Source organism: Rhinopithecus roxellana, chromosome 13 (genome assembly GCF_007565055.1).
Source record: "Rhinopithecus roxellana isolate Shanxi Qingling chromosome 13, ASM756505v1, whole genome shotgun sequence".
NCBI lineage: Eukaryota > Metazoa > Chordata > Mammalia > Primates > Cercopithecidae > Rhinopithecus > Rhinopithecus roxellana.
Window position 1 is genome coordinate 69,949,009 of NC_044561.1, and position 11,302 is coordinate 69,960,310.

General features: G+C 64.5%; 3 protein-coding genes across 10 annotated transcripts in view; 1 reads left to right on the plus strand and 2 right to left on the minus strand.

Annotated features, from left to right (window-relative positions):
- The window catches only part of ZBTB46 (zinc finger and BTB domain containing 46), a 93,017-nt gene extending 89,123 nt beyond the window's left edge, over positions 1 to 3,894 (plus strand). For all 4 annotated transcript variants that reach the window (XM_010365242.2, XM_030914476.1, XM_030914478.1 and 1 more), the window contains exon 5: positions 282 to 3,894. In XM_010365242.2, the coding sequence (XP_010363544.1) occupies positions 282 to 653 (372 nt within the window). In that variant the 3' untranslated portion in view covers positions 654 to 3,894. The remainder of the gene's footprint in view (positions 1 to 281) is intronic.
- Positions 3,359 to 7,811, minus strand: SLC2A4RG (SLC2A4 regulator). Of its 3 annotated transcripts, none has more exons than XM_030914479.1 (8): positions 7,526 to 7,811; positions 7,040 to 7,194; positions 6,072 to 6,181; positions 5,490 to 5,677; positions 5,316 to 5,416; positions 4,929 to 5,217; positions 4,754 to 4,845; positions 3,359 to 4,668 (listed from the first exon to the last, which is right to left on the minus strand). In XM_030914479.1, the coding sequence occupies exons 1-8, from the start codon at positions 7,649 to 7,651 to the stop codon at positions 4,557 to 4,559; spliced, it is 1,173 nt and encodes a 390-aa protein (XP_030770339.1). In that variant the 5' UTR covers positions 7,652 to 7,811; the 3' UTR covers positions 3,359 to 4,556. The 3 variants fall into 3 exon arrangements, with proteins under 3 accessions (XP_030770339.1, XP_030770340.1, XP_010363546.2); XM_030914480.1 differs by having other exon boundaries at positions 4,929 to 5,214; positions 7,526 to 7,809; XM_010365244.2 differs by lacking the exon at positions 7,526 to 7,811 and having other exon boundaries at positions 4,929 to 5,214; positions 7,040 to 7,488.
- Positions 7,812 to 8,399: 588 nt separating this feature from the next.
- LIME1 (Lck interacting transmembrane adaptor 1) lies at positions 8,400 to 11,202 on the minus strand. Of its 3 annotated transcripts, none has more exons than XR_004052626.1 (6): positions 10,763 to 11,202; positions 9,830 to 9,944; positions 9,584 to 9,665; positions 9,426 to 9,478; positions 8,995 to 9,311; positions 8,400 to 8,896 (listed from the first exon to the last, which is right to left on the minus strand). XR_004052626.1 is itself a non-coding variant. In XM_030914481.1 (6 exons), exons 2-6 carry the CDS (start codon positions 9,925 to 9,927, stop codon positions 8,718 to 8,720), a joined length of 627 nt encoding a protein of 208 aa, XP_030770341.1. In that variant the 5' UTR covers positions 9,928 to 9,944; positions 10,763 to 11,202; the 3' UTR covers positions 8,400 to 8,717. The 3 variants fall into 3 exon arrangements, 2 of the variants coding, with proteins under 2 accessions (XP_030770341.1, XP_010363536.2); XM_030914481.1 differs by having other exon boundaries at positions 8,400 to 8,759; positions 9,426 to 9,513; XM_010365234.2 differs by having other exon boundaries at positions 9,426 to 9,513.
- Between the last annotated feature and the right edge of the window lie 100 nt (positions 11,203 to 11,302).

An 11,302-nucleotide genomic window follows, 5' to 3' on the forward strand; every position in this document is an offset into this window, starting at 1 on the left:
AGGAGCTGGGGTCAGGGTCTGAGCACTCCTGTCTCTGTGCACCTCCCCCACAATCCCCCACCGGGAGCCTCTGCCTGTGCACATGCTCTGAGAGCCAGGAGGCTGTGCCCCCCGACCCCAACCAGGCCCTGCTCACCCCCTGCCCTGCCCCCCCACCTCCATCGGGCCCTGCTCACCCCCTGCCCCACCCCACCCCCGACTTCCACTGGGCCCTGCTCACCCCCTGCCCCGCCCTCCCCACCTCCACCGGGCCCTGCTCAACCCCTGTCCTGCCTCCGCAGGTCCACAGCAAGGACAAGAAGTACGTATGCAAGGTGTGCAGCCGTGTCTTCATGTCTGCCGCCAGCGTGGGCATCAGGCATGGCTCCCGGCGCCACGGTGTGTGTGCCGACTGTGCTGGCCGCGGCATGGCCGGGCCCCTGGACCACGGCGGCGGAGGCGGCGAGGGCTCTCCAGAGGCGCTGTTCCCAGGTGATGGGCCCTATCTGGAGGACCCTGATGACCCACGAGGGGAGGCAGAGGAGCTGGGCGAGGACGACGAGGGCCTGGCCCCCGAGGATGCGCTGTTGGCGGACGACAAGGAGGAGGAAGACTCCCCGCGGCCGCGCAGCCCCCCAGGGGGCCCCGACAAGGACTTTGCCTGGCTCTCCTAGACCCACCCACCGGCAGGGTTGGTGGCTGCCTCGCTTCGTCCACCTGTGTGTGTGTCCGATGGGTCTCCACTGCAGGGCCAGGGCCACGCTCACCCCTCTCGCGGCCCCTCCTCTGCTTCCCCCTGAACCCACCCCCCACGGAAACCAGCCCTGTGGGCCAAGAAGCAGGTGAGACCCCAGCAAGAGGGGTGCTCTGGGACCAGACATGAAGTGAGTTGGGGGAGGTCACAGGGTGTGTTTGAGTGAGGGGAGAGCACGGTCCTAAGTCCCCAGCAGGTGGTGCGGGTGTGTGAGTGGCCCCTGTGACAGCCAGCCTGGCTTGGACATGTGACGGCCCTGTGGCCGGGTCCAGTGGGCACTGGGCGGGGTGGTATGTTTGGCCCAGAGGCCCTTGGCCTGAGCAGGTGCAGAGTTTTGCAGACACCCAGTCAGCCCGGCTGGAGCCCACCCTCCCCTCCCCTAGCAGCCAGGTCACTGCCTGTGGCTGCAGCCGTGGCCCGTGGCAGCCTGTAGAATCCAGGTGCAGTGCACAGAGAGCCCTGCCACCCTCTTACCTCTGGGCTTTGGTGCTTAACACACAACACAGCTGCAGAACCCTGCTGCAGGCCGAGGGCTCCAGGTGCTATCTTAGGTGGACACAGCCCTGTGGGCTCCTTCCAGGAGGGGCCCCTCAGCCCTGTGCCCCCCCAACTTCAGGCTACACCAGGTTCCCTCTGCAAGGGCCTTCGCTCAGTCACGTGCACTTCCTTGGAGAGCCTTGGGCTGCTGTGTCCACCCTGGGCTCTGCCCGTCCTGTTCTGCCCATGGCCCAGCCCGGCTGCTCCTGCTGACCCCTCCTGGACGGGCTGGAGCTGGGCTCCTGCCTTTGCTGCTAACACTGGAGGCGGTGTTCCTAACTGCAGTGTGCTGCTTACACCTCCCCGCGTGGGTAACCAAATTTTTAAGTAGTCAGAGACATATCCAGGTAGTTACATAAAATTATTTTGTTTGGCATTATTTTTCTCACTTGATGAAACTATATAGGGTTGTTTTTCCTTTAGCTTGTGGTCAAGTCCTCTTGCTGTGTTTTCAAACGCGCTCACATGTTCTTTCTTTTCCTGAGTGAAAAGCAAACGTCCCACGGTATGCGCCGTGGTGCACTGCCTGGCTTTGGGGGTCCTGGAGGCAGACTGCCCAGACTCACAGCCTCAGGACAGTTGCTGCATCCTGTCTTCTCATTCAGGCTGCCTCTGACAGCCCTCATCACTAGGACATTCCATCCCTCACCCCCCCTCCTCTGGCACAGGCCACCACTGCGGTGATGTGCCTTCGGATGGGAGGTGGGCGCGGTGGCCTCCTCCTTCCCTCCAGGACCTGCCCGTGTGAAGACCCCCTGGAGTGCTGAGCTTCAGGGCTGCGTGGAAAGAGGTTTTACTCTCTCTTTTTCTAGCCTGTATACCAGGCTTTTACCCGCATTGTCAGGTAAAGCACCAGCTTCCCTGACCACTGCTGCTCGGGGAGGGCTGGGCTGGCCGGGGGTCCTGTGGAGGAGTGCATGGAGGACTCCAGGTACAGCGCAGGAGTCACGGCTTTTTTTTTTTTTGACATAGGCCCCCAGTTCTACCAATGACAGGGCGCCCTGGCTGGAGCTGTCATCACACACACGCCTCAGTTCAGAGGCTGTGGCTCCTCAAAGCTGGAGAAAGAGGCCAAGATTTTTCTGCACACGGAGTGTGGTGATAGGACCAGGGCAAGCGCTGGCCCCTCAGCGGTGAGCCCTGCCCACTCATACCGAGCAAGGGGGGCAGCTCTGGCACGAGTCCCCCAGAGGACAGCACGGCCACACGGAGCTCCAGCGGAGCCCTCCGCCCTCACCCCAGGCCAACCCCGTCCCGGCCTCTTTGAGAATTCTCAGAACTTTGTACCTTTCCCCTGATTTTTAAACCCCTTTTCTAAACAGAGTGACTTTCTTATAAAATGCATTTGGAAACCAGACCTTTGCTACCCACAAATGTCTCTAGGTTTTGTACCAGTCCCCAGCTCTCAGGCCACCCTGCCCAGGACCCGGGCCCGCCTCCCCCTCCACACTCAGGATGTCCTGCTCCATCTGGCCGGCTCCCTCCGTGCGGCCTTTGCTGACCGTTTCGGGTTCCCTGTCGGAGCTACAGGGGCGTTTTCTTTCCTAAAACCAACACCGTCCCACTGACCTCCCCAAGTGTTTGCTGCGCGGCAGATTTCTTGTTCTTGTTTGCAGTTTGCCGACTGAAGAGTGGGATTTCCGAGGCCCAGGTGCACACGTCCATCTCTCAGGAGGCGTGGAGGGAAAAGACATGTCATGAAGGGTTTTTTTTACGTGACTGATTTTTTTTTAAATCAATGTTCAAACTAATAAATATTTTTTTATGAAGAGGAAAAAATGTGTAGATTACATTTCACATTTTGTATTTTTGTTTGTGTGTTTGTATTTTGGTGTTTGCAACACCAAAGTGGGAAATACAGTCCATTGGGGGTGGTGTTATCTGGGGGTGGGGAGGGGGGCAGGGACACCATGATTTTTCTATCAAGCTCGGGATCCTGACCAGGCTGTACATTGGGGCTCTCTGGGCTTTGGGAAACAGGACACTGCCAGGGCTACGTAGGGACCTGACTCAGAAGACGCAGCTTACTGCTTCCAACTTTGCACATCTTCCTCTTTAAAAAAACTGAGAAAATGCAAAAACTGGAACTTTTTGCAATATTATAAAAGATAATCTTATTTTAGCTCATTCTGTGACATGTGCAACTCTTATGAAAGCCATACTTAATGGTGGTGGTTTTTATTTTTCAGATCTTATATTGTGTTTTGTATGCAGCCCTTTTAGAACTGCTTGTAGTGAGGGTGCTGTGTGTGCTTTTCTTAAATATTTATTTTTTCAACATGCTTTCAACCTGTCAACAAAAACAGACAAAAAAAGGCAGTGTTTGAAGATTGTTGATTTTTTCCGGGGATAATCTATATTATATTGACTTTCTATTACTTGTTATAAACCTGTGTTTGTTTTGGAGATGTGTCTACTATTGGGGGAAGAGGTTCTCATAATTGCTCGGTGGGAAATCATGGCTCTGCCGTCCTGCCTCTCTGTGGCCGTGGGTTCTTGTGGCCTCTGCGGTGAGTCTCGAAGTTTCTGCCTAGGCGCCTGTGCGTTTCCTTTCTGTGACGGGATTAGCTTAGACATCCTTGCAAAGCGATCACTTTCAATAAATTGGGGAATTGCTGCTCCAAGCACATGCCTCCTGTGTTTCAGATGATCTTTCCTCCGGCCTCTCCTGGGGTGGGGGCAGCCGAGGGGTGACCCTCGGCCCTCTGTGGCCGGCTGCCAGCCTCCACCCACTCACCCACCACAAGGTCCCAGCCCCACAGCCTTCCTCCCAAGAGCCAGACAAAGCTTCTGGAAAAACCTCAAATCTTTAATTTCTCTCTTCGCCTGGTGCAGCCCAGACGCGAGACACCTGAGCTTCAAAAACATGGTAAAAACAGCCCCAGGGCCCGAGAGCCATCGAGTTAAGTGCGAGTGGGGGAGTCCTCTCCCCAACACTCCTCAAAGTGCATCAGGACTGGCCCCCAAAGCTGGGCCCATAACACCCTTGACAAATCCACGGGCCGACAGGCGGGGGGGGCGGGGGGGCTGCCCCCAGGGCCCTTTGGGCTAAGGGGACAGCAGGTTTGGCTTTAGTGCAAAAGCTGGTTTCTTCAGAGGCACTTTGAGTGGTGGGACCCCTCCCTGACCTGGGGGGGGTTCAGGGTCAGGCCCCCCCAATTAAAAGCAGACCCTGCAGCTGGTGAAGGCCAGGCCCTGGGGCTCTCCCTGGGCTGTTTCAGCCCCAGGCCTGGAGTTGGGGTGGGGAGGGAGAAGGTGGTAGGTTATGTTCTTGAATGAGCCGGACTTAGTCCAGGAACCGCTGGCAGGCCTTCTTCCAGCGGCAGGCTGTGCACCACAGGTCCCGGCGCTCCATGCCATACACTTTCCGGCACTTCTTCGCATCGCCGCGGGGCTTCCTGGGGGGGCCACAGAGCATGGGGTGCTATGAGACAAGGACCCTTTCCAGCTTGTGGCAGCCGCAGTCCCTCAGCCCACACGCACCTCAGGCTGACTCCAATCCTGGAGGACAAGGCGGGTGGGCAGGCTCCGACCTCCGTGGGCTGCGGCTCCAGGCGGGCGGGCGCCAGGCATCCCTGCAGGGATACACAGTCAGGGATTTACTCTCCTCCAGAGGGCCCTGAGACCTGCCCCAGCTGCCACCAGTGGCCTTACCCACCTGGTAGACACGGTCACTGTGGCAGGACTGGGGGTTAGCAACAGCGCTCAGGACAGGGGGTGGGGGCGGGGGCAGGGGCAGGGCGGTTGGCCGCAGGGGACTAGGCAGGGCTGGGGGTTCCAGCAGCTCTGGCAGCTCCAGGCGGGGAAAGGCAGGCGGCATGGAGGCCGTGGGGGACACTGGAGTCAGGCTGGACAGCCCATCAGTCAGCGTGTCCACACCAACATCCAGCTCTGTGTAGTAGAAGTCCTCCTCACCATCACTCTGCTCAGGCTCTGCCTGCCTCCTGCTGGGGACACAGCCAGTGGAAGCTGAAGGGGTGGCCTGGCCAGGCCTCATAAACCCAGCCAGCCCGCAGGCCCCACCGCACCCCAGGCCCTGCCGCACCCCAGGTGCACCAGGCGGATGTGTCTCTGCATCGCGGATGCCGTGCTCAACACCTTCCCACAGCTCTTCCACAGACACTGGAACATGACCTGGGCCGGGCTCTGCAGCAACAGGGACCAGGGTCAGGCTCAGCCGCCACACCCGCCCCTCCCTGGGGGTCGCCCCCAAGCTCACCTTCCTTTTCCTCAGCGTGGGCTCCCCGAACAGAAAGTGGGCTGCCTCGGGGGGCAGTGGGGGTGACGGGGTGGACGGAGAGGACTGGTCACTGGCCAGGTCCCAGCCCCAGTCTCCACTGTTGCTGCTGCTGCTGTAGCTGCCTGGGGGCCGCAGGAGGGCCTCCTTCCAGGGTTCCAGGCCAGGCTCTGTAGGGACACGCCCCCTGCCTTAGAACTTTGGGTGGATCTAGGGAGTCCCTAACCCTGAGCTGCTCCTGTTCACCGAGTCCCGGGTGAGCCTGGTGGGCACAGTGTCTTGGATGGAGGAGCTGGCTCCAGGGCTTGGGGAGAAACCCCCCCCAGCACAGGAAAGGGTCAGCAGATGTGCGTGGCCAGCGATGTGGAGGTAAACAGGTCAGGGAGGCCAGAAGGCCTGGGTCCTGCAGCTTTGGCCTCAGTAAGGGGCACTGAGGGTGTGGAAGTCCATTTGAGAAAGCAGTCCCAGGTTTGAGGATTCTGCTTGCCCCACAGAGGCTGGGTGGCTGTAGGTTCTGAGCCCTGTCCCCACCCACAGTGCTAAATGCAGACATCTGAGTCTTACCTGGGCTGAAGGCTGCAACTGGGGCCCCCAGAAGGAGAGGGCTGGTGGACAGGCTTGTAAGGGCAGCGGCAGCCATGACCTCGTCCAGCCGGGCTTTTCCTGGGGTGGCTCTGGAGGAGATGGGGGTGGGGGGCGGGTGACCCAGCCAGAGCTCTAGGCCCCTCCCCTGGTCGGTCCACGTGCAGGCCTGGGCACGCGTGCACACCAGGCTCCCCACTCCCAGCTCTGGGCATGAGGCCTGGCTCCTCCCCCAGCTCAGGTTGCAGGGAGAGCTGAAAGCCACCAGGAGCCACCAGGAACAGGGCCAGGGTCTCCTGAAGCCAGAGTTCTCCACACCGCGGGCTTGGCTCCACTGTGGTTCCTTCAGACCCTGGTGCTGGGCAGGGGTCTGAAGCCCTGGCACAGAGGCGGGCCAGGCCCAGGCCTCCCCCTATCACACATTAACCAGGGTTGTGCAACAGCAGCTGTGGGCCTCACGCCAGGCCTGGGATGTGGGAGTGGCCAGCAGCCGGCAGCAGCCAGCAGGAGACTGGGCTGGAAGCACGGGCAGCTCCACAGGCCCCAGCGAGCCAGGCCAGAGCCCGCCCCTGCCCTGGCAGCCAGACCGAGGTGTCCGGCCTGGCAGGGATTGGGAGGTGGCGGTCAGGAGCCCCAGGGATTCCTGGACAGTCGCCCCACACCGACCGCGCAGCCTCTTCTGCACAGAGACGCACAGCCACCCCTCCCGGTTCTGAGCTCTACCCCGAGGAACTGCGGCGGAGGGAGGCGGAGGGACTCGAGTCACCGATCATTTCTGCTCAACTCCTTCAGGGCTGAAGAGCTTGGGGGTGTCTGGGGATTACAAACCTGGAGCCCTGACCTGGCCTCCGTCGGGGCCTCCCGAGGGAAGGGGCGGGAAAGCGCGTCTCTACACCCCACCCACCGCCCCGGCACACCCGGAGTCCCGGGACACCGCGCCTCCCGCTCACCTCTGCGCTGGGACGGGGATGTGCGCCGATGGAGTCCGGGGCCCCGTCGCCGCCCCCGCCCACTTCCCGGGGGCCCCCAGGTCCGAGGCCCGCGGCTCCGACTCCGGCGGCCGCGCGAACTCCAAGCCCGGGAAGCCGCCGCCCACGGAAGAGCCCTGCAGATGCGGAGGGGGCAGGCTCAGAGGAGGCGGCGGCCGGGGGTCCCTCCACCTCCGCCGCGGATCCGCTCGGCGCCTGCCTCGAAAACCGGCTGCGGCCGGGGTGGACGGCGCGGCCCCGCCCCCGACCCCGCCCCCAGCCCGGCGCGGCGGGAAGGACTCCCCGGCCGCCCGGCGCAGCCCCGGCGGGACCCACGGACACGCGCGGACCGACGCTGCCGCCCTCCCCGCTGCCCCGCCCCCGGGGGCCCGAAGTTTGGGCAGCACTGACGCCATCTTTGCAGCGAGAGAAACTTGGTCGGCGCCCCCGCCCACCGGCGCCCGGTACCTGCGGCGGCGTGGGCACCGTCACGGGCGCGGCGCGCGGCCCCGGACCCTCTGCGTGCAGCCAGGGCGCCTCGGCCCGTAGCGCACTGGGGTCCCGACCGGCGGCGCGGGGCGGGGGGCTCTCCATGGCCGGCCGGCCGGGCGCCGAGGCTGCAGCGGCGAGGGCTGACTCTCAGGACGCGGCCCCGGGCCGGGCCGGGCTGGCCGGGCCGCCGACCCCCGCCCTGGATCCGGCCGCCGCCCGCGCCGCGCCGCCCGGAGGCTGCCCGCCCCGCCCGCCCCGCCCCGCCCCGGTGCGCGCATTGGCCGCGCGGCGTCCACACCGCAGGCGGGCGGGCCTGGCCGGCCGCGCTCCCGCTGGCCCGCGCTCCGAGGCCCCGCCCCGGGCCCGCCCCCTCCGGGTCGCTCCCGCGCTGGCCTGGGGAGGGAGGCCCAGCCGCGCTCCGAGGCCTCCGCCCACCCCGCGCGCCCGCGCGCCCCGCCGGGGAGGGCCGGTGCCCCATGGGCGCGCTCGCAGAGCTGCCGGAGCCGGGGAAGGGGCCGCGAGTCCTTGGCGGGCGTCCCGGCAGCAGGTTACTCTTTAACGCTCGACTGCCCACCTCCCCCACCCCTTATGTAACACCGGGCTGGGTGGCGGAGCCCTCCCGTGGAGTCCAGGGTCCAAGTCCCACCCCGGGGCGGCCACCCTGCCGGCTGCGCTCGGACCCGTCCCCGCACTGACCGGGAGTCTAGCCGGCAGGAGCACCGCCTTGGCTAGGCCCGGGCGCCCCGGGGGCAGTCAGCCCCCAAGGCCAGAGGGGACAGCTCCAGGCCTTCCAGACAAGCCCCCGCCCCAACCCGCCCAGCTTTCAGGAAGAGCAGGCTGCGAGGCTGGCCGCGTTCCTCCTGCGAGGGCGCTTTATTTAGATGCGGGCCTTCTCTGGAGCTCGGGGAGGCCGCGGCTGTCAGAGCGGCCAGGACCTCACGGACCTCACGGGCTGGCAACCCCGGGACCTGGGACTGGCGCTGTCAGCTGTGAGGCGGGGCGGGGCGGGGGACGGGCTCACTCTGGAGGAAGGAGCACAAGTCCTTGAGTGTTCGGGGCAGCGAGGGGTCTCCAGCCCCTCCCTAGGCTGGGGCAGCTGGAAGCAGGGGGCGTCCGAGTCCCGCACGTGCTGCTTCTGCCAGCAGGGTCCCCCAGCTCCCGGATGCTCTCATACACGTTTTCCAGGGGGCTGCTGTCCACATCCAGGGCCCTGAGCGGGAGGGTCGGGTAGGCCAGGTCACTCGCCAGGGCCAGAATCGCTCCCTGGCCCTTGGGGTCCAGCGGGTCTGTGGTGGGTCCTGGGTCCCTCCTTTTAGGCTTGCAGACCCTGGAGTACAGGACGTCCACCTGGAGACAGGAAGCCAACCCGAGGAGGGGTCAGCACCACCCAACCTGCTGAGGACCTGCCGGCCCTACCCACAGTGCCCCACCCTGGCCCACATTACCTGAGCGGCCGGGGTCACCTCAGCCTTCCCCAGCTGTGGCTCTTGGGGACTGTGATGGGTCCCTTTGCGCTTCTGGACGCGGGCATACTCAGCCACCACAGGGCTGGCCGCCAAGCTGACCCCGGGGAGGGCTGCCAGCCCCACATTGGAATAGGTGGCCTCGGGGCCAGCGCACCTTGCGGTGGCTGCAGCTGCCGGCAGAGCCCAGGGCAGCTCCTGGTGTGGGAAGGCAGAGAGGGCTGCCTGCGGTCTGGTCATGTCCCTGGACACCTCCAGCCAGTGTGGGCGCAGGAGATCCATGCTGGCAGGCCGCAGGGCTGGGGGTGGGGTCAGGGCAGAGTTCACTCGGGGCAGGGGGCAGGAGCGGGTCTGACCCAAGGGGTTGGCACAGTAAGCCCCACCCGGCCACCCCGGTCCCGCCCTCCGCTCACCCCTGCTGCTGCGCGGGCCCTGGTGCAGCTCGTGCAGTCTGGTGTCCGACTTGCTGAGGGAGCAGAGGTGGGTCCGCCTCAGCAGGGACTGGGGGCGAGGAAGGCTGGTCGGTCCCCTGCGGGCCCCGCCCTGGTCCCTGGGACAGCCTGGCACTCACCGCTTCCGCTCCCATCGCATTGCCCTGCAGCCTCGCCCGCTGCCTCTGCACCCTCTTCCTGGGGGCCAGAGCGTCCTCAGGCCTTGGGGGTAGGGGTGGGGGGCGGGGTCGTCAGCCTCAGGTCCAAGGCCCAGTGCAGGGGTGCGTACAAAGCTGGGGGAGCAGACCTGCCTCCAGCCCCTTCCCGCGCTGGGCTGAATGGCAGCCGCAGAAAGGCGCCAGACAGAACCGGGCTGATGGACGTACCTGCGGCAGGCTGTGCACAGCGACCACAGCCAGAGGAGCAGGGCGCAGCACCCTAGAACCCAGAGGGCAGGAGGAGCCCAGGACACTGGCAGCCCCATCCTGTAAAGCCAAGACCCTGGGGGCAGAAGAAAGGGGCACTGGGTGCTGGCCAAGGGGACCTATGCCACTTGGCAGCCCCAAATCTGCACCTCCCGCGGCTGCGGAGCTCCTGCGTCTCCCGTTCCTGCTCTGACTCAGCACAGGAAGCCCCAAGGCCTGGCAGTAACTCCCTCCCAGAGGTGCCCACCTTCCCTTCTGGCAGGGGCTCCCGGTGAGGTGAGGTGAGCAAGGGCTGCTCTGCCTGGCCCCTCGGTGTCCCTGCAGGTGACCATGGTAACGCCCAGCATGGCCGCGAGGAGGGGCAGGGCAGCTGTGGCCACTGTAGCCCAAATTGTAACCAGCATCGGGGGGAGGCCCTGGGTGTGCGCCACAGGCCACAGATGCCACCTGCAGCCACCCTCTGCCCAGACATGGTCTCCAGTGTCAGGTAGCGCCCCCAAGCCACTCGCCAAAGAGCCCAGAACTCGGAGAAGCTGGAGGCTGGGTCAGCAGGCAGCAGCAGCTGCTGGGGGTGCTGATACCCCCACCCCACTTCTGGCTCTTCTTGTCTGCCAATGTCTCTGCCAGAGGATCTGTCCCCTTCTTGGGGATTAGCAGAACTTCTGGGGGTGGGGGACGCCTTATAGTCAGCACATCCTGCGGCACGGAGGCAGCAGCTGGCGGGTGAGGGGTGGTCTCTAGAGTTTGGGGCCAGTCTGCCCAGACCCAGGGAGTGGGTTTCAGCCCGGCCGACTAACCCAGCTACAGCCACGTCCCAAGGCCTCCCAGACCCCAGCTACCCCCCAGGAGGGCACTTGGGGACCAAGGGACTTGGGGATCTGCCCAGGCACTTACCAAGCCCACGGCCAGGGGTCCTCAGCTCTGTCTGGGGCAGGCCAGGAAGGTCTTTGTGCAGCCCTCGGCTGAGCTCCCCACCTCATCACTTCCTGCTCCTGTTGCCGAGCGCCTCCCCTGAGCCTCCCACCCTGGGCAGCAGCCACCACCGCAGCCTCACCCACCTGCTGCGCCCCGCCCGAAGCCTAGATGAAACGTGTGTGCCTCGAGCCCGCACTGTTCTGACAGCCTAACTCACATCCCCTCCACACATGAAGACGTGAGCAGAGCTGGCACAGAACCCCCAAACCCACAGGGCCAGGTCTGCCTGCCTCACCAGGAGTACCCCACGTGGTGGGCCACAGTCCTCCCGCCTGTCTCGCCCGCTGGCCCGTCTTGCCAGCTGGAGCAGCACTGAGCTCCACCCATCTGTGGGTGTCACGCAGCCTGGCGGGCACCCTGGCCTTCAATCTGCCTTGGTCAGAGAAGGGAGAGAAGGGAGAATGCTGGCCTCCTAGGCCCCTCCAGCCCAGCTCGCCTCACCACAGCCCTGCACAGACC